The 25,582-nt window shown below is 34.7% G+C and overlaps 2 protein-coding genes across 9 annotated transcripts in view; one reads left to right on the top strand and one right to left on the bottom strand.

The window, feature by feature from the left end:
- MARCHF7 (membrane associated ring-CH-type finger 7) overlaps nt 1-13,965 on the top strand; it is a 53,659-nt gene extending 39,694 nt beyond the window's left edge. For 3 of the 7 annotated variants that reach the window (XM_019636837.1, XM_019636835.1, XM_019636838.1), the window contains 4 exons: nt 1,754-1,863; nt 8,108-8,221; nt 9,718-9,766; nt 12,642-13,470. In XM_019636837.1, the coding sequence (XP_019492382.1) occupies nt 1,754-1,863; nt 8,108-8,221; nt 9,718-9,766; nt 12,642-12,700 (332 nt within the window). In that variant the 3' untranslated portion in view covers nt 12,701-13,470. Of the gene's footprint in view, nt 1-1,753; nt 1,887-8,107; nt 8,222-9,717; nt 9,767-12,641 lie in introns of all 7 variants that reach the window. The other 4 variants (XM_019636839.1, XM_019636836.1, XR_002123290.1 and 1 more) reach the window with 3 other exon arrangements.
- Nucleotides 13,966-14,565: 600 nt separating this feature from the next.
- LOC109379858 (CD302 antigen) overlaps nt 14,566-25,582 on the bottom strand; it is a 123,291-nt gene continuing 112,274 nt past the window's right edge. For both annotated transcript variants that reach the window (XM_019636832.1, XM_019636831.1), the window contains 4 exons: nt 24,686-24,802; nt 23,846-24,019; nt 22,480-22,506; nt 14,566-17,009 (listed from right to left, as the gene is read on the bottom strand). In XM_019636832.1, the coding sequence (XP_019492377.1) occupies nt 16,807-17,009; nt 22,480-22,506; nt 23,846-24,019; nt 24,686-24,802 (521 nt within the window). In that variant the 3' untranslated portion in view covers nt 14,566-16,806. The remainder of the gene's footprint in view (nt 17,010-22,479; nt 22,507-23,845; nt 24,020-24,685; nt 24,803-25,582) is intronic.

Below are 25,582 nucleotides of genomic sequence, written 5' to 3'. Positions count from 1 at the left end.
AATGAGGTGGGGTATAATGGAAAGAGCCCTGGATTAAAGAAGGTAAGGATAAAAGAGTTCCTCCCAGCTGTGTATGACCTTTGGGAACAACTTCTGTGAGGCACTTATTCCATGAATGAGAAAAATGAAGCCCTAAGATGTAAAATAATTTGTATTAAATGATCTCCAAGGTCCATATGCATATTTTGTGATCACCATAGTTTTCCTACTTTTGAATTAGAGAATACTTTTAAGAAATGTCTGATAAGAGAAAGCCTTCTTTATATTCTTTATATTCTCCATCAGTTCATAATATGGACTTATCCATTTAGTTCAGTGTTACAATATTAATTTTCAAAAATTAAAAAATATTCTAGGTGCATTTTAATTTCAGCATCTTCATGTGTGCTAAACTCCTGAAGCAACAACTGTTTTATTCATACACTTGAAATATAGTAAATATCTTACTGAAATTTGAGTAAAGACAACATTTCCTCAGAATAGCAGTCACTTTCCTTTCAGCTATTTTCTAGAGAATGCATATAAGTTACTACTGCTGTCTTGGACTTTATGCCATATTTTACTATTTAAAGAATTGCTGTTACTAAGGAACACTAATTCTAAGAGTTTTAAGAGCTCTTTGAAGATAGGGGTTACTACTTGCTCTTTTCTTTCTGAAAATAAACACAGGGGAAGCGGGGTGGCTATATGTTTAGTTTGACAAAACTATTACCTACTTAATTGTAACCAGATTAGTAACCAAATGTTGAATGCATATGGAACAGAACGAGCTTTTTAAAAAAGATTGTTGTAAAATACATATAAAATCTGCTCTTTTAACCATTATTAAGCGTACAGTTCGGTGACATTATGTGCATCCAGAATGTTGTGCGAACATCACCATTATGTATTTCCAAAACTTCATCACACCAAATGGAAACTCTGTATCCGTTAAGTAGTAACATCCTCTTCCCAATCCTTTATAACTTCTGATTTACTTACTTTATGAATTTGTCTATTCTACATGTTTCATATAAATGGAATAGTACATTATTTGTTCTTTTTGTGTCTACCTTATTTTACTTAGCATAATGTTTTCAAAGTTCATCTATGTTGTAGTATGTATCAGGACGTCATTCTTTTTATGGCTGAAAGGAGCTGTTTTGATCTGAACAAAAGTGGATTCCTTTTTTTCCCTCCTTAGCCTAGGGATTGCACATTTCTTAAACCACAAAAGGTCTTAGGTATATACGTTTTAAGAAAGGAAAAAACTGTATTAAAATTGTAATAATATATACCAATAACAAAAGATGCATACAAGTCGTGTGTATACATTTTTTTGGCACCCCTGGTATTGTCGCATCAAAGATGCTGGCATAGGTCTGTGTAGCTAGTTGTTTGAAATACTGTATTATTAAACATTGTTTTCATGCCATCTTGCCAAAATAAAGAGGAAGTAGGAAGTCAGATGACAGTCCATTGTCAGCTTCCCATGATCAGGAATGTATGCGTATCTGGGAGGAAACAATAGCTATGTAATAATGGGTGGAGGCTTAAATATCATGGAGTAGGACCTGACATGCACATCAGGTATTGTTGGTTGCTATTTTAGGAGACATTACTGGTATATGGCAGTAATGCAATCTCCCTCCTCCCCCTCCCCACCCCCCCCTTCCTTTTGATTTTTTACATTCTAAGCTGAGAACTTACAAGGAAAAATGTTTTGTGGAGACATAGCAAAACTAAGCTTTATTTATTATTTAATTTTTACCAGGTTCTTCATTAGAGGCTGTAACCACCTGTGAACTTTGTAAAGAGAAGTTGCAGCTTAACCTGGAGGATTTTGATATTCATGAACTACATAGAGCTCATGCAAATGAACAAGTTAGTATATTTTGCCTAATTTGGTAAGTGTCTGTTCTATGCTTAAAGGACAACTCTTGAAGAAAAGATTAAATCATGGTCAGAAAACCAGCATTAAAATAATAAAAATAGTAATAATAATGTTCTTCACATAATTCTCTGTTACTGCATTAGGTATTGTAATTTTATAATTTTTATTTTTCCCATCCTAACTTTTTATAACTGAAAGGCAAATAACCAAGTCACAGGTTTTAAATTTATTAAGATAAAATACATTATATTCTTTTTAAATTAACCTGAAAATAATAAAGTCTTAGGGAGGTGGTCTCAGAGTAGGCATGCCAACTATATCTCTCCAGAGCTGTCTTCAGTTGTGAATCCCTCTGAGTGCTGAAACATTCCAACACCAAGTCCTGGATTTGCATCCTATTTCTGTGTTTTTGTGTTAGGAATAATTTTTATATGCATATCTGACCCACGTTCTTCCTACTATCCTGGTTCCCTTTACCCTCCTCACTCCTGCCACCAACTTTATGTTGAACAAGTTAATCTTATGAAACCTTTTTTATTCCAAGTTCACGTTCTTTCTCTTTCCTTTAGTATTTGTATCACTACAGCCTGTTATTTATATAACGAATAATGTCAGTGTTTCTTTGATCATATTAAGTTTTTCCAAATTTTTTTCCTCATTTCTCGGATATTTCAGTATTATAACTCCTCCTTCCCAATAAATGAATTAATCACTAATTTTTATTTCTTTAATAGCTTTAATTTTTTTTGATTTTTGAGATGTTTAAATTATACAGGTAGAATGTGAAGAGCTTAAAGGAAAACTAGGGGGAAAAGCAAAGATGTTAAAGTAGATTACAGGGATGATCCTAGAGCTCTACTATGCAAGTGTGCTTAGCATATTTGTTATAAAAAGAAATATTATGGTGAAAGAATGCATGAGTTTTTGAAAAGCACTTTAAATGAAGGAATAATGGACCCCCACTTTTTTTTATTGACATTAAGTTCACATAACAAAAACCATTTAAAGTGAATAATTCAGTGGTATCAGTACATTTGCAATATTGTGTAATCACCACCTCTAGTTGCAAGACATTTTCGTCTCTCCAAAAGAAAATCCTGTACCCATTAAGCAGTTTTTCCCCATTACCCCCCTCCCACGTCCCCTGGCAACCAACTACCAATCTGCTCTCTGTCCTTATGGGTTTACCTATTCTAGATATTTCATATAAATGTAATAATGCAGTATATGATCATTTGTGAACAACGTATTAAATTTGGGAATAATGGAACCCTTTGAAAATCAGATTAAGACCACGGACACTCCTTACAAAATACAAATATACAGACACAAAATCTGTATATAACTTAAGGGATTCCCAGATTTTTTGAAGCTAATTGCATAGACCCAGGTTAAGAATTACTGATCTAGTAAATGAACCATTAGACAGTTGATGTACCACAAATGCTACTCTAATACTAACTATTGTTTTATTCTCTAATGAGCCAGTTGTCCAAAAAGAATACCACTTTAAGCAAGGAATTTTCTTAAATCTCCAAGGAGTCTCTCTAGACAACGGAGCATTGGTATTTTAAAGAACAGGGGAAAGAATATGGAAAGGTGGAGTGATGCAAAGAAGTTATTTTGTGTCTTCTCAAAATGAGAGTAGGTTTTAAAGGATGATTTTCTCCTGCCATTCTTCCTTCTGTAGGTGCTCCATCATGTCTCTTAATTGTGTTGTTGGCTTTTCAGTTCAACCAGGAATGTTTTTACCTCCAAAGATTTTAATGATCTACATCTTAAGTAATTTAGAAGTGTTAGGAAATGTTAGGTGGAGTCATTGTAAAAATGACAGTTTCAATTAAGCTTCCTGCCTTAACTTCTTTGTTCTCTATGAATCATGGATTCTAGTGGCCTACCAGCTACCCTCATTTTAAATGATTAGTTTAATATGGTTTGTATTTCCTCATCCAGTGGCTTCATCTTTTTCAAGGTGATAACCATTAACATTTTTTAATTCTTCCTTCCTTCCTTCCTTGCTTCTTTCCTTCCTTCCTTTCATTTATTTAGACATTTAATATTATATTAATTTCAGGTGTACAGCATAGTGGTGTTAGACATTTATATAATTTAACAAGGGATCCCCTGATTAGTACCCATCTGGCACTACACATAGTTATTACCATATTATTGACTGTATTCCTTGTGCTTTACTTTACATCCTCATGATTATTTTGTAACTACCAGTTTATACTTCTCAATCCCTTCACCTTTTCACCCTGCACCCAAACCCCTTCACATCTATCACACTTATAAATCTAGTACCCATCTGACACCATACATAGTTATCACAATACTATTCACTATATTCCTTATGCTATACCCTACACCCCCATAACAACTGTGTAACGACCAATTTGTACTTCTTAATCCCTTCACCTTTTTCACTCTCCCCCAAACTCCCTCCCATCTGGCAACCATCAAAATGTTCTCTGTATCTATGAATTTGTTTCTGTTTTGTTTATTTTGTACTTTAGATTCCACATATAAGTGAAATCACATTGCATCTGTCTTTCTCTGTCTGACATACTGCACTCAGCACAATACCCTCCAGGTCCATCCATGCCACCACAGATGATAAGAACCCAATCCCATCCATAGCCAAGCAATATTCCACTGTATATACGCACCACCTCCTCTTTATCCATTCATCCATCAACAGATACCCAGGCTGCCTCAACATCTTGGCCATTGTAAACAATGCTGCAATGGACACATGGATGCACACATCCCCTCAAAGTAGCATTTTAGGTTTCTTCAGATCAATACCCAGAAGGGGATTACTGGGTCCTTGTTTGTCTCTTGTTATAGCCTTTGTTTTAAAGTGTGTTTTGTCTGGTGTAAGTATCCTACCCCAGCTTTTTGTTGGTTTGTTTCCATTTTCATAAAGTATCTTTTTCCCATCCCTTTACCTTCATTTCAGTCTGTGTGTGTACCCTTCAATCTGAAGTGAGTCTTGTAGGTAGCATAAGTAAGGGCCTTGTTTTCTTATCCATTTAGCCACCCTATTTTTTATTAGAACATTTCATCTATTTTCATTCAGAGTATTGTTGATAGATATATAGTAATTATTTCCATTTTCATATTTTTGATCTTTTCATCTTAAATAAGTCCATCAAACATTCCTTGTAATATTGATTTGGTCGTGATGAACTCCTTTAGCTTTTTTTGGTCTGGAAAGCTCTTTATCTGTCCTTCAATGCTAAACGATAGCTTTGCTCGGTAGATTAATCTTGGTTGTAGGTCCTTGCTTTTCTTCACTTTGAATATTTCCTGCAGCTCCCTTCTGGCCTGCAAAGCTTCTGTTGAGAAATCAGCTGACAGTCTTATGGAAGCTCCTTATAGGTAGCCAACTGCTTTTCTCTTGCTGCTTTTAAGATTCTCTCCTTGTCTTTCACCTTTGTCATTTTAATTATGATGTGTCTTGGTGTGGGCCTCTTTGGGTTCATCTTGTTTGGGACTCTCTGTTCTTCCTGGGCATGTATATGTATTTCCTTTGCCAGGTTAGGAAAGTTTTCAGTCATTATTTCTTCAGATAGATATTTTCAATTCCTTGCTCCTCTTCTCCTTCTGGAATACCTATGATGCAAATGTTGGTACATTTGATGTTGTCCCACAGGCCCCTTAAACTATCCTCATTTTTTTTTCTTTTCTGTTTTTATTGTTTTGTTTTGTTTTGTTTGTTGTTTTGGTTTTTTTTGGGGGGGGGGTTTGTTTTGTTTTTTTTGCTACCTTCTAATTTACTGATATGATCCTCTGCTTCATCTAATCTACTTTTGATTTCCACCACTGTATTCTTCATTTCAGTTAGTGTAGTCTTTATTTCTCACTGGTTCTTTTTTGTATTCTGTCTCTACTTTTATGTTTACTATCTCTTTGTTGAAATTCTCACTGACATCATTGCGCATCCTTGTAAACATTGTTTGAAACTTTGCATATGGTAGATTGCTTGTCTCCAATTTGTTTAGTTATTTTTCTGGAGCTCTGTTCTGTTTTTTCATTTGGGACGTGTTTCCATTTAGGCTGCCTCTGTGTGTTTGCTTCTACGTGTCAGGTAGAGCTGCTATGCCTCCCAGTCTTAAAGTGGCTGTCCTGTTGTATTTGAGCCTTGGTTGCTGTTTGCACATCAGTAGGAGGGATTGACCCTTGGGCTGATTGGTTGTGGGACTGGCCATGACTACAGTGGAGTTGATGTGATGCAAGGGCTGATTCCACAGAGCACGGTTCTCTTTAGGCAGTTCTGGGGCCTGCCCAGTCTGCCCTCTGGTATGTTGTCCTTGGAGGCAGCCAGGTGATAGCTCCGGCTTGATCTGAAGCTGGCCACCAGGCGTGCCAGCCCTGGGACCTCCTGGGAGGGGACCCACTGCAGGCCAAATTTAGCCACAGCCTGTGACCTGCCCGGGGCCACTTGGTAAGAGCCACAAAACAATCCTGCACTGGGCTTAAAGGTGCCAATCTGTGAACCGAGGGTGGCTGCTGCTATTGCTGGGCTAAGGGCTATTAAGCCAGATGTATGGGACATGCCAAAGCCAGCTACTTCTTGTTTGGGTTTTGTGAACCTTTGAGAGATTTGATGAAAGTCTACAGTATGAGCTAACAAGTTGTTTGTAGGGAAAAGCCACTGGAAGCAGCATTGTGTGCCAGAAAGTTGGCTAGGGCAGGGTCTCAGGGAATAATTAGGGTGGGGCAGACAAAAAGTGATAGCCAGTTGGATGGAGACTCAGATATAGCATCTGTCTGCCTCAGCATGCAGGGAGTGGGAGGGCTCACAAAGAAACAATGGCTTCCTCCAGCTACTCCTTCCGGGAGAAAGCTACCCCTCCAGCCCTCACCCTCAGTTTTCCCCCCATATGTCCCTGATGCCTTTTGAGCTGCTGGCCCAGCCCTGGAGCTCAGAGCAAGTAAGTCCATCAGGGAGTAAGTTCATGCGCGGGCCCTTTAAGAGGAGTGCCTTGGACTGCAGCAGCCCTCTGGCTCACTCATCCACAATCTCCACTGGTTTTTACAGCCAGCAGATACGGGGACTTCTTTCCACAGCACTAGAACCCTGGGCTGGGGAGCCTGGTATGGGCTGGACCCATTGCTTCTCTGGGTGGTGGGGGAGCCTCTGCAGCTGAAATATCCCTCCTGATTTTTAATGGTCACAGGCGGGTGTGGGACCAGACCTCTTTGTGTCTCTGCCCCTCCTACCAGTCTCAAGGTAGCTTCTTCTGTCTGTCCTTAGTTGTAAGGCTTTGGTTCAGCTCGACTTCAGGCAATTCTCAGTGATGGTTGTTCTGTAGCTTTGTTGTAATTGATGTGGTCCTGAGAGGAGGTGAGAACATTGTTTACCTACTCCGCCATCTTGACTGGAAATCCATCATTAACATTTTTTTAATCTTACAGATATATGATTCCCTTTTAAGTTAAAAATAAGCAAAGTAAGTGACGCATTTAAAGAAACTAATAAATCAATTTCAAATATCTTGAATACTCTGTAGAATCTGATAACTTGCTGAAGCTGGTACTAAGAACATGCAGTTCTTAACTTCAGATGAGTTAATTACCAAAAAATGGTACAACTTACAGATACTTTGCTATATAAAAATTATGGGACAGTTTAGATTTTAATAACTCTGTATTCATGATTTGTATTCTTAGCTTCAAAAAAAACCAGTTTGGAATCAAAGAACTGTTTGAGGAAGTTACTCTATTTCCTTTTTTAGTTCATTTTTGTAATTACTGTAGCCTTTAAATTAATCACATTATATAAATATTTGACCTATCAGAATATGTTTAGTTATATAGTATATTGATGTAGCTGTAGATGAAATGGTGTTTTTAAGTAAACATTTATAGTAATTTATTTTTGCAATGAAATCTGTTATGAGCTTTATAGAGAACCAAAGAATTCATTCTACCATCAAATGATTTAAAAGTCCCACTTTATTTAAATCATTACATAAGGGAAGACTATATGAGACTAAAGAAGATATTCACACACTTATTTGGACTCTATTTGGCATAGTATAATCTGTGAAATGATGAAGGGCAGCCCTTTATTCCTGATTTAATAAGATCGCACAATATCTCTTACTAGGAACTAGACATGAATACATTTCCTCTAGTTTATCAGTATGCTATGAATATCAGTCTTGAGTCTACTAATTTTTCATTCTTCATATTCTTTTTCTCTTGTTTACTTCCTTTTTGAAGGCTGAGTATGAGTTTATCAGCTCTGGTCTCTACCTAGTTGTGTTATTGCACTTGTGCGAACAAAGCTTTTCTGATATGATGGGAAATACAAATGAACCAAGCACACGTGTCCGAGTAAGTATATTGGCGTGGGGGAAAAGGGAGGGTGCCAGGTGTTTGCTTTGGAAAGCGTATTGTTTTATGTGTTCACATTCTGTTTCCTTTGGGGAGCTCTGTTATATTAAAATGTGTCTTAAAAATAAAGATATTGTAGGTTTAATAGCAATTACTGTCTTCTATATCAAGCAGGCTAATTTTCTCATAAAGCTATTTTAGTAATTGGAATATACCTCAGGGAAAACAGAATTGGAAACACTAAGGAAAAGGGCTCTTTTTAATTGAAAAAAAACAAACAAAAAACACCTCAGTATTATAGTTTAGACACCTGAAATTGAACTCCAAAAACCAAGAGAATATGGGAGATAAACTTCAGTTTACTTGTTACTGTCATGTAAAAGATTGCCAATGTACTAATTTTTAAGTATGTACATATTACATACTAAAATAAGGACTATTTGGTGTTTACTAATCTGTACACTATTACCTTTATTTAACATTTAAGCTACCTTTTTTTTGGTTAGGTATTTACAAGTACTGTTTGCCTCAGTGTACCAGGGAAATTTATACTTGGTGGCCGCCTTTCCCATTTTGTGTAGCAAAAGCTAGGGCTGCCTACATCTCTTGAAATGTGTTCATAAACAACCTTTTCACATAAATGTTCATTTTGGTGATAAAAACTAGCAGTTTATGGTGAGGGCTAAAGTTTATTTTTAAAATTATCAAATATTACACTGTATGTAATACTGATTCTAAATTGGTAAAACATTTCTCTGTAACCATCATGTGAACATTACACCTGTGAGCCAATTGACATTATTTTCATTGAGAGAAAAGAGAATGAACTATGTCAGAGCATTCAAAATTTGAGCAAAGATCTCTTGACTTCAAGGTACTTTAGAATCAGGGTACCTAAATTTAGTTAACGCCCTAAAATGATTTCTAAAAAGGTGACTTTTCTCTTTAGAATGAATAAACATAAAGCATATAAGATATGTTGAATTCATGCGTTTGTAAAAGCTATAGACAAGTTAAAAAAGGCGCAAATAATTTTTATGATTTTCTTTTTTAAATACAAAATTAAATGTAATACTTCTAGAGCTATCAAATTTAGGCAGGAAAATATTGATTCTTGTTTTTGTTTTAATTTTTTAAATTGACCATTAAAATAGTATTTATTTATTTCCAAATTGTGATGCTTAATTTTTTCTTCATAATTTTTTGAAGTGTTATATTTATACAAGAGGAATTTCATTGGATAAAATTTCGTATTTGCTCCCAATTTCTACATGATTAATACATTATTTCTACTTGACTAATAATTTATCTTTTAAAAATTGTAAAACCAATATCCTTAAGCTTTGTAATTTTTCACATGAGGGGAGAAAGACCCCTATTTTAAAGGCTTAAAATGATGTTTGACTTTTTAAATAGAAATGAATCTCCTATACTGATTCTCTTTAGATCCATTTGTAACATTTCAACTACTGTATTTCTTTCTGCATTGTTTCTAGTTTATTAACCTTGCAAGAACTCTTCAGGCACATATGGAAGATCTCGAAAGTAGGTGGAATTTCTCTTCCCCAGACTTGTTGAATTTACTTTTGCAAATTAAAGCCACAGAGCAAAACCTAAGTATACACTGTTTCTATCAAATTAGAGCTTCATTTATAGGCTTAATTAATTTGGGACAAATGGGCTGGGCAACTGACATTCATTTTTTAAAAACATACATTTTAAAAATTATGTTAATTTTAAAATATGGAAGGATGTAACTTCCATACCTTAAATTTTACTTTTATTTTAAATTTTATTTTTGATCACCTTAATTTTAACACTTAATGAAAGAGACATGTTTGACTACTAATTAAATCACACTTTTTAATCCGTTAGATTTCTTTTTGTGTATGTATGAAATTTTACTTGTTATTCAGCTTTGTTAGATCATAAAAGGTTTTCCCTGGGTAAGTTGTAGGAAAACAAGGGTGAAAGAGTCCTAATTCTGAGTCTGTAACAAGCCATAGGTGTTGGTTTTGGTTTTTTGCTCCTTGTTCAGTCCTCATGGACCTTGAATAGGCAGCCAGCTCTAGCAGCAGTTCCAGTCTCTTAAAATCACATTCCAGCATTAGGACTTCTGCCTGGCCTTCTATATGAAGGTACTTAATCACAAATCTTTACAGCCATCTGTACAGCTTACCCTCTTCTCAAAGTCCTACAAGCTCCAAGGTGCTTCATACCAGGTGGGCACAGATATTGGTGTCTCTGGAAGAGTACCTGGGAATCCAAGATTACCCTACCTAGTACTTTTTCCCCCCAATCAAGTGTCTCCCATGATCAGATAGATTCCAGTACACTCTTTTGAAGTGTTTCAAAATATATATTCTCCAATATTTTACCTTCTATACTCATCTCCAAAATACCTGAAGTTTTATCTGAAGTGGGCATAACATTTTTACCTTTAGAGAAAGCACGGCATCCTTTGAGGTAAGGTTAGAGGAGGACTTAGTCGTCCTAGAACCTTTTAATTCCTTGATTATTCTAAGACATGGATTTTTGTCACTCTGTATTATTTTTAAGTTTTAAAAGTATTAGAAGTACAACCAGATGATGCATTTTTCAGAATTTTAGTATATATGAAAATGATGGTACATAAAGGAGTCAAATGGTATATAAAACGGGAATTCATTTGGTATAAATCTTTTTTTCCTTTATACCTTTGTAGTTCAGATCCCTTATGTTTTCTAATACAAAGATCTCTCCTTTTCTGTGAATTATAATTTATACTTTGTGTTGAACTGGTGAAAACGCCAAGTAATCCACAAAAGAAACGGTTTATTCGGGAAAAGAAAAAGAAGCAAGACCACCACCGCAGTGCGGAAAGCACACCTCCTACACGGAGCTCCTACCCGCAGCCCACGTGGAGGCAGAAAAGACCCTGGTTTCAAGATGGCTAATTCCTTTATTATGATCCCAACTGCAGAATTACCTTATAAGGATGAACGGGAAGTCAGGATTATAGGGTTAGCAAGGGCCCAGCCCCACCCATAGTCCTCCCAACTCTATGGTTAAGCATCTTAAGATGCCAGTTCACTTTATCATTTGTCAGATATGATTATAGTAATTGGTTTCAGTGCACATTTTTCCTAGCTTGTTTTGTTTTTTGAAACATTCTCATTTAAAATTTAGTTTCCTAAACATTAGCATTGCCTACACCCAACCTGTGCAAGACAGGAAAATGATGCAGGTGAAATACACCCAGGCTCAGCTGATAGTGAAAGACATAGGTGCTACAAGTTAACTCCCAAGTACCAGAGTATTAATATATTCTGAAAAATGGTTCTGACAGAATTTTCTTCTGTAGAGTAAATCAAATAGAAAACATTAAGTTCTCTGCAAAGCTATTTTATTTTTTATTTTGAATACTTCTCCATAATAATAGCATACCATAGAATTTATTCATGAGCTAAGTATATGTTTGATATTATTTATGAATTTAAGATTTTTGCAAGGTAAACAAGTACACTGAAATATGGAAAGTAAAGTTTCATTTATACGTGTAGCATCAAATTTTCTTGATTCTGTTTGCTGGGTGCTTTTAAATTTGTTATTAACACAAGAAGAGTTATATGTTTAACTTTTCTGCCCTTGATAATAGGGGAAATGCTGGTTAGATGTTTATTTTAGTGAACTTCCGTTTTCCTCAACATGCAGAGCAATTTACAGAATATGAAGTTTTGTACTTACTATGTCCTTCCTAAAGATATTTCAGGATGTTTTATATTAAAAAGTAGATCCACTAATGACTCTTAATTGAGTTCAGAAATGTTGGAAAAGTGATGTTTCTGACAATGTGGAGGCATAGGAATAATCTCAACGAAAGGTTTTTACTAAATCCAGTTATTTCAACATAGGCTGTGTCTATATAAAGCTTTTTTTTTACCAAACAGAGCTTTTTCTTGGCGTTGTATAGACATAGCTTTGAATTAATTTGCAAGAACGCCCATAACATGTTATTCTATGTACATCTTTTTTCATTCTCATGGATGCATCAAACATGTAGCGGTAATAAGCCAGATTTTACTCAGGTGTGTGAGAGCATTTGCCTTAAGTTCACTTTTTCTCTAGTGTATATATCATTAGCTACTATGAACACAAATTGATCTCAGAAACTTTTTAGAAGACATTCTTGAACCACATTTTTAAACACTTCCATTTTTATAAAAACTAACATAAAACGATGTGGGGTGGGTGGGGGTCTTGTGGATGGGCATCACCCACAGTCAAGCCACCCTAGCCCTGTCATAACCTGTCATTTGACCAAACAGTATACTAAATTGGGATTTTATTTTACAAGTCATTGCTGTGCTGGCTTCATGTTTATACTTTCATTCTTGTCCCCCTGAAAATCATTCTTGATCATCCTGTGTTCTTTCAACAGCTTCAGAGGATGATTCTGAAGAAGATGGAGAGCATAACAGAACATTTGATATTGCCTAACTGCACATAAGACAAATGGATGATCTGTGAACAAGTGTTTATTAAAGCTGGCTATTAAGTATGAATTAATTTTGTGGGGAATGCCTATTGAATACATTATCTATAAAATGAATATATATATGTATATACATGTATGCATGTATATATAATATATATATATATTCATTCTCAAGTATTGCTGAATTCAAATTCTACTTGCTGGACCTTTTAACATGGCCAGCAACTGATGTTTATAAACTGGTAATCAAAAGTATTTTTCTTTTAGGTGAGTGGGAAAGTGTTAACCCTTGTTTTAAATATCTAAACAATGCCGACAACCCTTTTTTTGTGTTCTGATTACTGTAGTCATATTTATGAAAAAGGTTCGTGTTTTAGTCTCCTGTTAGTGAAAAAAGACAAAAATATTCTTTCAAAATAAAATGCTAAATGACACCTTTTTATTTTTCTTTTTAAAATGCCTTAAGTTGCAGTCTCATTCTCATAATCATTTGCTTCCGGTGTTTAAAAAAATGGGGAGTAAGTTATGAAGAGCATATTAAGTCTCCAAATTTAATTTGAATTCTAAATTCACTTAGCAATAAAATCTAACTTTTAAAAAAGTATATAAATATAAAATGTATAAATGATGGATAAATTTTTGTATTGATTTGAAAAAAGTGGAGATTATATTTGATAGGCCATGGTATGTACATATTCCTTTTAGGAATATTACAGCTATAAATTATATCAGAATTGTCAAACGCTATTTGGTAAAAAAAAAAAAAAAAAAAGACAAAGTTTCTGCAATCTCAAGTTAATGGAATATTTTTAAATCCCACATTCAAAATTTAAAACACTGGTTTTCAGTATGTTTTTTAAGTGTTGTCACTTTATAAATATGCTATAAATAACCTGTTTGAATCCGGGTCATTTTTAACTGTACCTTGCTAATTCTGAGCATTTATTTGGTGACTTACTATTTTTCACTACCTTTGGAAAACAGGTGAACAGTACCTATCCACTATGAATAGATCTACACTGTGATCATGAGTTGTGTATACTTCTAAAACAGTATATTTTCTCTTCAACATCCTTAGAATACACTTAAAAACACCTTCGGGTGGTCTCAAGTTAAATAAAGTTTTATGCCATGGGCAACACATTTCTTTTTCAGAACCTAAGTATAAACCATGTAATTTCTCAAATATGACTCAACAGTTTGCCCTTAGTTTGTTGGTCTTATTGTAAAACCTTGGCTCGAAATAAAGTGTATACTGATTGATTTACTTTATAGTTTGAGATGTTTCCTTTTAAACTGGTGCTCAAAGTAGACTTCAAACCTTAAAGGCAAGAATTTTATTAAAATTTCATATTTGATTCCCTAGAAAAATAGAAATGTTTCTAAAACATTTGCTCAACTTTTACCTGTTATCTTTGCATTGTTTTATTGAAAGCAAAAAGACAAAATTTTAAGGATGTCAGTTTAAGTATCTATTCTATGGATTCTTAGGGATGCTTTGAATTTAAAACATTTATAATTTTAATAGACCTCAGCATGAAAATTGCCTTCTGCTTTAACCCACAAAACTTACCTAAAAGTTTTAATTAAATGGTAGAAAACATTCTATTGGTGTATACACAATTTTTTAATAGTTTTTTATATTAAATGCTAAATGACAGAGATGGTGTCTTGAGCTTTATAATATTCTTGTAGTTCCTTAGCACCACTTAGTGTTTCAATATTGTATTAGCTTGATATTCTGTAAATATGAATTAGAGGAATTAGAGGGAATAAGAAGTCTTTTCATTGGTTATCACTTTTAAACTTTGAACAAAAATAGAGACCATACACTACTCACTACAAAGAATGCAAATTCCTAGGAAAGTGTTATTTAAAAGGAATGTTATTCTCTAGATATCTGCCACACATAAGAATTTATACAGTCATTTTTAGCTAGAACCAAGATGTTAAAGAAAGCAAATTATACATTCTGAATGTAAAGAAGTATGCATGTTATTTGTTAATATTAAAAATACAGACTTGAATGATCCTGCCATTTGTTGACCACCGAATAGATACAAGGGCCTGTTTACAGATGTTCCGATACATAAAGGTTTAGCACTTCATTACCAGGGGCCTCTAGGACTTGCTTGAAAAATGAAATCAGACATGAAAATTATCAGTTTTTAAGAGCCATTTTGCAACAGCTGCCATTAGGTAAAAGTTATCAAAATGAACAAAAGAAAATCAGTTGTATGTGAGTTGCATGGAAGGGGGGATTCTAGAGCAGCAGTGGTCAGTAAAACTTTCTGTGAAAATGGGAATATTGTATACTTTGCATTGCCCAATATGGTAGCTATTAACTGCATGTGATTTTGAGCACCTGAAATGTGGCTAATAAAATCGAGGAATTGAACTTTAAGTTATATTTTATTTTATTTAAATAGCCATATGTGGCTAGTGGCTATTGTATTGGACAATTTTGAGGAAGATATTGGGTCGTTGAGAAAGTCATGATGTATTTTTCTATGTTTTTCAGTGCAAAAATGTGTCATGACTTTCCCGACAACCCAATAGATCATCCTTAGTTCTTAAAGGACTGGTAGAATTTGAATAGGAAAAGCAAGAAGGAATTCCAGTCTAATATTCACTATTAGTGCCACTATTAATAGCCTATCAATAATAAAAGTAGACATCTAAATCACCACTACATAAAAGTCTAGAAATTTGAAGCCCTTAAGCGCATAATTGTATAATATAGCTGATGTGACGTTTTTGGTTTTTTTTAGTACCAGATAGCCACACTGTATAGACTTCTGTCATCACTTTGTAGTTATTTATGTCTTATTAAGAGTAGTGCCATTAATTATGAGGAGGGATTTTTTTTTGATTCGGGTGGCCAAGGGTAACATGACACAAGCTGGGACTTTTTGCCTTCGGTTAACTTGAGAGATAGTGTACTTCCAGGTAAGAGAAGTATTCTCCATAAGACCATTGATGGGATATGGGTTAGGCAGAGGGAGTTACTTTCCAGAGCTTTGAAGTTTCTCAGTAATTTTATGTGAATTCGATACAGTCTTTAGCTTTTCTAATACTGTTTTTAAACTGTAAAGGCTAAAGAAAGTAACTTGTTGCAGCTTTCTTCCATTTTCATTTTTTACCCCCAAATGATTATTTTCACCTTTGTCTTCAATTATACAATAAATGTACTGAAAACTTTGAGGATCATCACTACAATAGAACACAAGTGTTTTTCTGCAGTTTTTGCTTGCATAGTTTTTATGTCATTGAATGATAAAAGTTATTAGTGCTTGGGGAGCATGAGATACCTCATATAGGAATAGGTATGGTGACAGGAGAAAAATCTTTAAAGGGGCACTGTTATAAAACTATTACCCTATTGTCAGCCTTCCCAACTTCCTGGCATGGCTGTAGTTTTTTTTTCAAAAAATGTATAATTTTTTATTAAAATTCTAACCATTTGTGGTCAGTGCTAAATAACTGTTTGTTGTCCAAAATGGTGTTCCCAAAAGTAATCAAATTTGTGAAGTTATGTGAATTATATGGAATACGAGGTGCTAAAATCTGTAAAATTTCTACCTCTAAATCATAAAGGAAGATAAAAACATTACAGGAATTGTCTGCCAGAGTAACTAGTATAAGTAATATCTAAATGTATAGAATCTATTTAAAAGTCAGGTTTATTCCTTGTATCATGTTTACTAATAAATTGCTAAATACCTAGTGATTGTTAAAACTATGTGGTAGGTAGAAATTTCCGCCCCCCAACTATAAGGTGGTTCAACTAAATGTGAGGGAAGATAGAGCAAGTAAGACAGGTAGACTGGGTTTTTATTTTTATCTGCTTGGGCTTTAAGCTTTCTCCCTCATTCAAGTGAAAGGTAACATTTGGGGATGTGGTTAAAACCACTAACATCTAAGATCATCCTTTTCAAAAACTGTTTTTATAATGAACGCAAAGATAATTTTTTATTACATGAGAAGGAATGATACTGAAATAAGGAAATTTACCATAATTCTAATTTTCATTGTCAAGTTATATATTAAAATCTTGCACAGGAATCTGTCAGTATATTTGATGTCTTAATCCGAGATTTCCAAAACTTCAGTCAAACTGACCAGCATGTTCATTTTCTTCAGCAACTACCAAAACACAGTCATCATTATAAGGTGATCGGGATGCAGCTGAAAAAACTGTGGTGAAACCAGAATCCAAATTTCTTTTGTACAGGAACCAAACAATTGCTCCCAGAACTGTCAAAATTACTGTGCTAGCAATCACCAAAGTTGATATTAAAATGTGGTTATCTGAAAAGGAAAAGACAAAAAAAAAATGGGAAATCGGGATACACAAGTTTCTAGTATGGCACTTTGGGGGACACAAATATAGTTTCTTCATGTAAACATTTACCTATTTTGAGAATTGCCCACACTGATGAGGAAAACATACATTTATTACTATCAAGATTTATATTTCTTAGCATGAACGCCATACTTTAAAATTTCAAGTAAATTTTACAATTCTCCACTCTTCAGATCCTAAAAAAATCTTTTTTTCTTTTAAATTTATTCAAATAACTATATATTTTTGTATTCCTGAAATAATATGTACAGCGTTACTGTTCTTGGCGATTCAAAACCCTTGTAATCTTTCTGTAAGAATTCAATCAAGGAAAATTACTCGGTTTAGGAGTTAGTAGGACAGTGCTTTGAGGAAGGTGTTTGTCTTTAGTAGTTAAAGTATATGGAAAAAAATCCCAGAATTATTTTCTCTACAGGTGTATTTTTTTTGCATTGTAATTATTTGAATATACTCATAATGCTGCTTTCTGCTGGTGCTTGTTAAAGTGAGACTTGGAAAATTTAAAGCTTAGCAAAACACCTGGCCAAAAGTTATTTATTAAGGTGAGGGAAAGCTATTGATATTTTTTAAATATTGACGGTCTTCTTTATAGAAGTGGAAAAATAGCCACAGCTGAATTCTCTTCAACCTAAAATAAAAATTTTGTACTGATCACAATTTATTAAGGTGTGTGGGTGTGTTATGAGACATTTATGTGAAAAATGTTACGCCAAGAATTCTGTAAACTGAGTTCAAATGGGATTCTTTCAGTAATTGTTCTATTAAACTTAACAGCCCATTTGTAGTGTAGCACTCTACCAATGTGAACAAACTGATTTTAATGAACACAATCTATTAATGTACAATATTCATCATCAATACTGTCTAAATAGTGAAGATCATAGCTCAGAAAGAAAAAAAATTAGCCTACAAGAGTACAGTAATTGAGACAGTGGTTCATAGACATAATCACACACCTTAATAAAATACCTAGTAACCTAAGAACTGGACAGCATCCAGCCTGGTGGGGCAGAGTCAGCATATGTGCTCCTTGTGTTTTGACATCTGCAAGTGACGTGTGGCCGAGCTGCATGCTACTAAAATGTGGAAGAATGGCAGTCGAGGCAACTAATAAATGGTGTATTAAAACAATATATAGGTTTTCTATCGAATAAAGGATAGTTCTACATTAGAAAATGGATTCTCACAGGAGAAATCCCCTGCCCACTTTACTGAGTAAATCATTACTATTATCTAATACTAATTTAAACTAAAAAGAGCAAAAACAGCTTTCAGCTAGAAACGAAATCTTCCTTAGCCTAATAAAAGGAAGTTGAGGAAACCTCCCTTCTCATTTCTCAAATCCATATAATCATCTCAATCTAAGGTCACCAATGATCTCTATATGACTAAGTGCAGAAATGTACATCATTTAATTCTTGTATCTACTGCAGCTGGAATATTAGCCACTCAGCCTTGAGACGTTCTCACCTGGTTTCCCTAACAATTACTATTGCTATCTCCTTTCCCTTTTATTTTTCAAACTGCTCACTCCTAATCATCTATGTGTACTCAAAACTGCTTGGTTGATCTAAATCATTTAAGCCTTTTATGAAAATATGAGTGTGTAGCTGATGCATCTCACTGTACTCCCAAGTCCGTTCTACCCTGAGTTTCCTTAATTGATAACACCAATAGCCACTGCCGAGTCATGCAATCCAGAATTATCCTAGCTTTACATTCACTAATCATTGAAGACGACACATTAGGTCTTTTTCCAAGTTTGACCAGTCCTCTTCCTGCCACCATACTGTAGTTCTAACACTGATTGTCTGAGGCTCAAACTTTTAAAAATGATAGAAAACTTTGTTGCACTCATTATTACAGGCCAATTTGAGTGCCTACTGTGTACATACAACCCTCAGGTTTTTAACCTTTTTATATATGAAGAAACTGAGGCACAGGGTTTAAATGACTTGCCCAAGTCCTTTAGTAAGTGGCAGGAAAAAAAAATCAAACATTCACCTAGGTTTATTCTGATCCATCCTCTTGGATAATCTTTCCTCCTTCCTGCCTAATATTAATATCTACTTGCCTTTTGAGATTTAACTCATGATCATGTCCAGTAAACCTTCGTTGAATCCAGCTTGGACTAACTTCCCCTATCTTGTGTGGTTACCACACCATGTATAGCTGAGTGCAGTCGCGTTTGCTCCCAAGGGGGTCTTCTAGCCTACACTTGTATGAAAGGGAACTCCCTGTTACTGAGGTTGCCATTCAACTCTGTCACCTGGTTGCTTCAATTCTGGTACTGTTACTCCATGAAGTTAGACTAAACCTTATGACAGGCTTTCAAACATCCTTCATTTCCTTTAGATCTTCATTCTGCTCAAATGTGGCCTTCCCTGGCCACCCTACTAAAAGTAAATAAATCCTCCCCCCACCCCTTTCCTGTACTCATTCATCCTGCTTTTTTCCTACAGTACAGTCACCATCTGACATACCATATATTTACCCTTCCCACTAAGATACAAGCTTGAAAGCAGAGGCTTTTTCTATTCACTGCTTTGTCTTCGATGTCTAATAGAAGAAAGCGTGTTATATAGTAGTAGTTACACGTATTTATGAGATACCTTTTAGTGAATTCAAAGATAGCTGGAGTCTAAAGACAAAATGTTGCCAAATCTTTCAACTATTCCTGGCATGGTTTTCAGACCTATCATAGACCTATCTGATTTTTCTACACAGGTTTCAATTTGCATACATCTTTTCCCTAAGTATACATGTACATAGCGTAAAATTAATGGTTCTACAAGATATGCGATGAAAAATACTATGTTCCCCCTTCCCCACTAATTTCTGTTCCTTAAGATTACTCCTGTTTGCTTTCATGCTTCTAAGTAACATGCTTACACTGCTTTTCTTGATTAAAAAAATAATCATGGTAAAATACACATAACAAAATTTACTGTGTTAACCATTTTTAAGTGTACAGTTAAGTAACATTAAGTACATTCACACTGTGCTGTGTTATCACCATTCATCCATAGAACTCTTACAAACCTAAAACTATATTAATAACCCCCTGCCCCCACCGCCAGGCCCTGGCAGCCACCATTCTACTTTCTGTCTCTATGTTGCCGACTACTCCAGGTACCTCATGTAATTGGAATCATACAATAGTTGTCCTTTTGTGAGTGGCTTATTTTGTGACTTAGCTTAATGTCCTCCAGGTTCATGCATGTTGTAGCCATGTGTCAGAATTGCCTTTTTAAGGCTGAACAATGTCCCATGATAGTATATATACTATATTTTGCTTATCCATCCATTGATAGACATTTGGGTTGGTTCTATCTTTTGGCTATTATAAATACTGCTGCTGTGAAAATGGGCATACAGATATCTCTTTGATCATTCCTTTCACTTTGGGGTATATACCTAGGAGTGGAGTTGCTGGATCATATGGTAACTCTTTTTAATTTTTTGAGGGGCTACCATACTTTTTCCATAATGAATGTACCAATTTACATTCCCACCAATGGTGCTTCCAATTTCTCCACATCCTTGTCAAAAATTGTTCTTTTCTGTTTTTTAGATAGCCAACCTACTGGGTGTGAAGTTGTGCTTTATTTGATTTTTTTTTTAATTATATTTCCTCTTACAGAAGAGTGAAAAATATGCAAGAACTCTCATTAAGCACTCCTTTTCTCTTCTCCCATCATAGTTACATCATGGCAAGCCCCAAACTGAGAGAAAATATTTATGTACACATGGTGACAAATGACTTGTATCCAGAATTTTTTAAAACAAGCTACCAATGAATAAGAAAATGAAAAAAATAAAAAGGGCAAAAGACTTGAACAGGCATTTCACAAAAGAAGATATCCAAATGGCTGATAAACATAAAGGTGCTCATTATTCATCAGGGAAATGAAAAAAAAATTAAGATCACTACACACCGATCTGAATGGCAAAAATTAAACAGACTGACAGTACCATCCTGGGATGGATACAGACAGAGCAAATGGAACTGAAAACACCAGCAGAAGGAACCATTTTGAAAAATTATTTGATGGTTTCTAATAACAGTAGTATCCTATGACCCTGCTATTCTCTTTGGAATATACTCAAGGAAAATGAGAACACTGGTCCAAAGAAACATGAGAATGTTCATAGGCAGCTCTATCATATTAGTGCCAAACTAGAAATAATCCAAATAATAGAATAGACAAGCTGGTATACTTATAAAACACTATGCAATAATTGAAAAAATATATATGCACAACATGGGTTAAAAAAATCCCTGAGTGAAAAAAACTAGAGTTACATTTATGTGAAGTTCATGAAAAGCAACTCAACATATAGTGAAGCATAAAGGGTGGTTACCTGTGGGGTAAAGGGGCAAGATAGACATTTATTGGGATGGGCCATGAGGAGACGTATGATGGTATGATAGAAATGTTCTATATCTTTATTTGAGTGGTAGTTACACAGGTATATACATAAGCTGTACATTTAAGACTCGTGCATTTTACCCTATGTTATTTATACCTCAAAATATGGAGATTAAAAACTATCCAATTGGCAAAAATCCAACTTTCATAGCAGGTGCTCATACGTTGCTTCTGGGAATGCTAAATGGTACAACTCTGAAACAATATAGTATCAATCAAAGTTATATATTCGCTTTCAATTTAGCAATTACATTTCAGGTCATTCAGATAAACATGTATTTGTACAAGGTGACTGATTCATTGCAGCATTGTTTATAATAGCAAAAATTTGGAAAGAGCCCAACAGTAGTCAGGAGTTGGTTAAAGAACCATGTATATCCATTGAATGGAAAAGTGCATAATTGTAAAAAAGAAGGAAGATCAATCTATAGGTAATGATATGGAGAGCTATCTAAATCATATTAGTGAATAAAGGGGGCAAAATAAGTCATATATCTCAGTTTGCGGAAATGGTGCCCAGTAAAGGTAAAGGTAGAATGGGGGCAAAATGGGAGACGGACTTTTCAGTGCTTGCCTTGTATGCTTTTGCTTTTTGAACCATGTAAATATATTATTCCCTTTTACTTTAAAAAAAATGCATTTAGTAAGCCCTTAAGACAGATGGCTTCATGAATTGCAATTACAAGTAGGTGAAATTTTTTTCAACAAAAGATGCAGTCATTTCCCACAAAAACACATAATGGAGTTCAATGAGAAAATATAATTTGGTGCTTTAAAAAAATGTTCATTTTGTATGTAACTTGCAGTTAATCATACTTAAAATGTCAAGTCTTATTTCTAAGCTGAGACCTTTCTACATCCTATAAAAGTTGCTCTAGGTTAAAATTATTTTTTTAAAGGGTCTTAGGTAGTGTTTTAACATGCTAGGATCTTAATGTAGTTTTACTTGTAGGAAAAATTTTAACATAAGACCATTACTTACCTGATAAATACTTCTTTTCATATGGGACTATAATATAAAACAAAAACAAAAAATCAAAGTTAATATTTAAGTATGCTTTGTTCTAAGATTTCCTTTAAACACTTTCACAGTAAAAAATGAACCTTTAATAGCTTAAAATTCATTTAATAGCTTAATATCCTTATTTCTATTTCTTGGTCAGTTGCCTATGTTATGTTTTAAACTTAGTTATTTAAAAAAAGATGCAGCAGTCTAACAAAATGCATTAGCTTGGATGGATGGAAAAAGAATATGGGAACTCAAGAAAAAGACAACCATGAGGTAAGGGAAATAGGATTTTAGTTGGAGAGTGTAGAAAAACATAGTAATAAAATATACAACTGTGTCTTTACCTCATTAGTAAGGATTTGCTCACTATTTCTGATGTTTCCGAGTTACAGTTTAATGAAAAACTTGGTTTTTACAATGGTGCCCCGAGGCACATACATAAAAAAAAATTTTTTTAATCCCATAAATACTAGAATTTGAATGCTAGAATGCTACTACCATGAAACTATGACAGATTGAATATAATCACCATAAAACTAGTCAAGAACTCTGCTGAAGCAAGTAAAAAAAAATGTATCTAATTCCAGATGTAAAGAAAGGAAATAATCAGATGCAGATGTACAGTTTTGGTTTACATGCTGAAGTAGAAGCGGGGAATACTAAGGATGCAAAGTAAGGAAATGGCTGTGTCATGTTTCAAGCATCCCAAAATCGTATTTTGAAATTTTAAGTGTCTTTAAAGAGAAAACAGTTCTTTCTAAAACTTAGAATAAACTTTATCTAATGTTTAATAATAACAACAAAATGTGGTGGGACAGGATGATTTTCACTAGAAAGCACTCTGATGGGTCAAAAAACTTATATTTCAATCTAGAATAAATTATAAACTACAGTACAATTTTTCTTTGCTTATACAAAAGATATTAGTTCTTGTACAGAATCAACTTCTTCGTAAACTAACATTAGAATTCTGGAATCTTGAGAATTCTGGAATCAAACATTATCCTCCTCGCACCCCACCCCCACCCCAATGTTCAATCAAATCACATGCAAAGAAGCTATGCTAATTTCTTTGAACAACGGAAGAAATTTTGACCTCTTACAAGCTCTAAGAATAAGCAGATAGAATAAAAGTATGCATGGTTCACTGGATCCAGCCCTACCTCTGAAGTGTAAAAGAATTACATGTTTGACTTCCAAGAGACTTCGGAACAAACCATCCTAATATATTCTGAAGTCGTTTTCCCTGTATTGAGGCACACTTAAAGAAAATTAGTTTAAAACCAGCCCTACTTTCCCACCCCTCTTAGAATGGGAAAAGGTCTTCAATTATACTTACTAGCTGCTTTACAAAGGGTTCCTTGCACAGAAGGAACTTCACAATTTCCCTTTTTCCATTCGCCAGTGATGGTGTGCAGAAAGGCACAGGTGTCAACTAGATCTTCCTCACCATCTTGGTCTGCCCACTTATCAAATGTCATGTTTGACTTATCAAACCACTTGAAACGCTCATCTGTCAGTTAAGAATATTTTCAACATTATCACAGTATAAAAGAAAGCCAAAGAAAAGGGCCTAGGATTAAAGGTGGGAAGTTACTACTAAAGTATGTCTGGTCTAAACTTTCGGTTGCAGGATTTAAATTAGGAGGAATATATCCTGTGTACAGGAAAATCAAAGGTACCAGTTCATGAAGGTTCTGAAGATTTCATTTGTAAAGAAAATAATACAACATTTTAAGGGAAGTATCCAAGAATATAGTTAAATTATTAATAGTGACCTTAGTCATTTCATTTTGAAAATAATTATATACGTACATTCTATTTTCTACAGTAACAATAAATACATGTACACTACATAACCCTGATAGCTCAGTCTATCCGTATCCTATTAATCATTGACACTAATACTGATTTTTCTAACCCTACCATATTATAAAAATACTGAGTTGAGAACCACATTTTAATCCTGATAAAAGAATCAACTTTGGCTCGCACATGTGAAACACATTGAGGTGCTCTGGCAAAAGCTGTGGTATAAGTCCTGAGTGCATACTGAAAATACAGCATGTGGAGACCAGAGGGAACATCAACTTGAACTAGAGAATTGAATCTAAAAAAAAGTAATCAATTTTACTAATATTAAGGAAATAAAAGTGATATCCCTCGAGGTATCACTTACCATCCGTGTCAAAAAACATGCCTAGTAGGATATCATCTGGACCTTTCCATTGCTTTTTCAAAGTATCCAGTATAAAAGTATTTTCTTCTTCATTATGTATGCTTATCATGTCCGCTCCTGAAATTATTTTAGGAAGGAAAAAAGTCAGCATGTTCCCAGAAGCAGTGAAAATCACCTGAAGTATATAAAATACATTATAATAATACACATTACACTTCTACATTTCTAAAAAATTCAGCTTGAGAAGATTATGCACTTTTCTGAAGAGAATATAATTATGAGAAAAGTAAAACGATGTGATATGATAAATTGAGCAGAATCATTTTATACTCTATTTCATTCACCTCCAGCTGATAATCATAAACAATAGAGAGACAAAACACCATGGGGAGGCTTTAGCATTTAAACACACTTGATGCATCTCTCAGCTTTTCTTTTTCCCACTACCAGCCTCCTCTAGCAATCATGGCCCCTCCTGCCCTCATTTGACAAATGTAGGGAGGAGTAGCTATGACCACACCCCCAGGAGAGCTGCAAAATGTGAGGGCAAGTTGCCAGTCCCAAAACCTGGTGAAGTTTAAGTAACAAGCAGTTTCACTTGACCGGCCTCCGTGCGCCCGCCACCTGAACCCTGTACCTTCCCGTGTCCCTCTGATCATCCTTAGAACTAAGTCGTGGTTGAGGAAACTGACTGATCAAGGAGATCCTCGCTCTTGATAGTTGATTTTTCCTGGGAGAGTGTCGCCTGGTTCAAGAGCAAGGAGCAGCAGGCACATGCACGTGTATTTTGTCTCACAAAACTTTTTTTCATCCTTACAACCTATATAAGCTACATAGTGCCCTACAAATATTAGCAGTAACTTCACTTTTCCAGGAGTATTTAACCTTGTTTCTTAA

The sequence above is a fragment of the Hipposideros armiger genome, unplaced genomic scaffold (assembly GCF_001890085.2).
Source record: "Hipposideros armiger isolate ML-2016 unplaced genomic scaffold, ASM189008v1 scaffold_30, whole genome shotgun sequence".
NCBI classification, from domain to species: domain Eukaryota; kingdom Metazoa; phylum Chordata; class Mammalia; order Chiroptera; family Hipposideridae; genus Hipposideros; species Hipposideros armiger.
The sequence above is the reverse complement of the archived record's forward strand: the minus strand, read 5'-3'. Positions and strand labels throughout refer to the sequence as shown.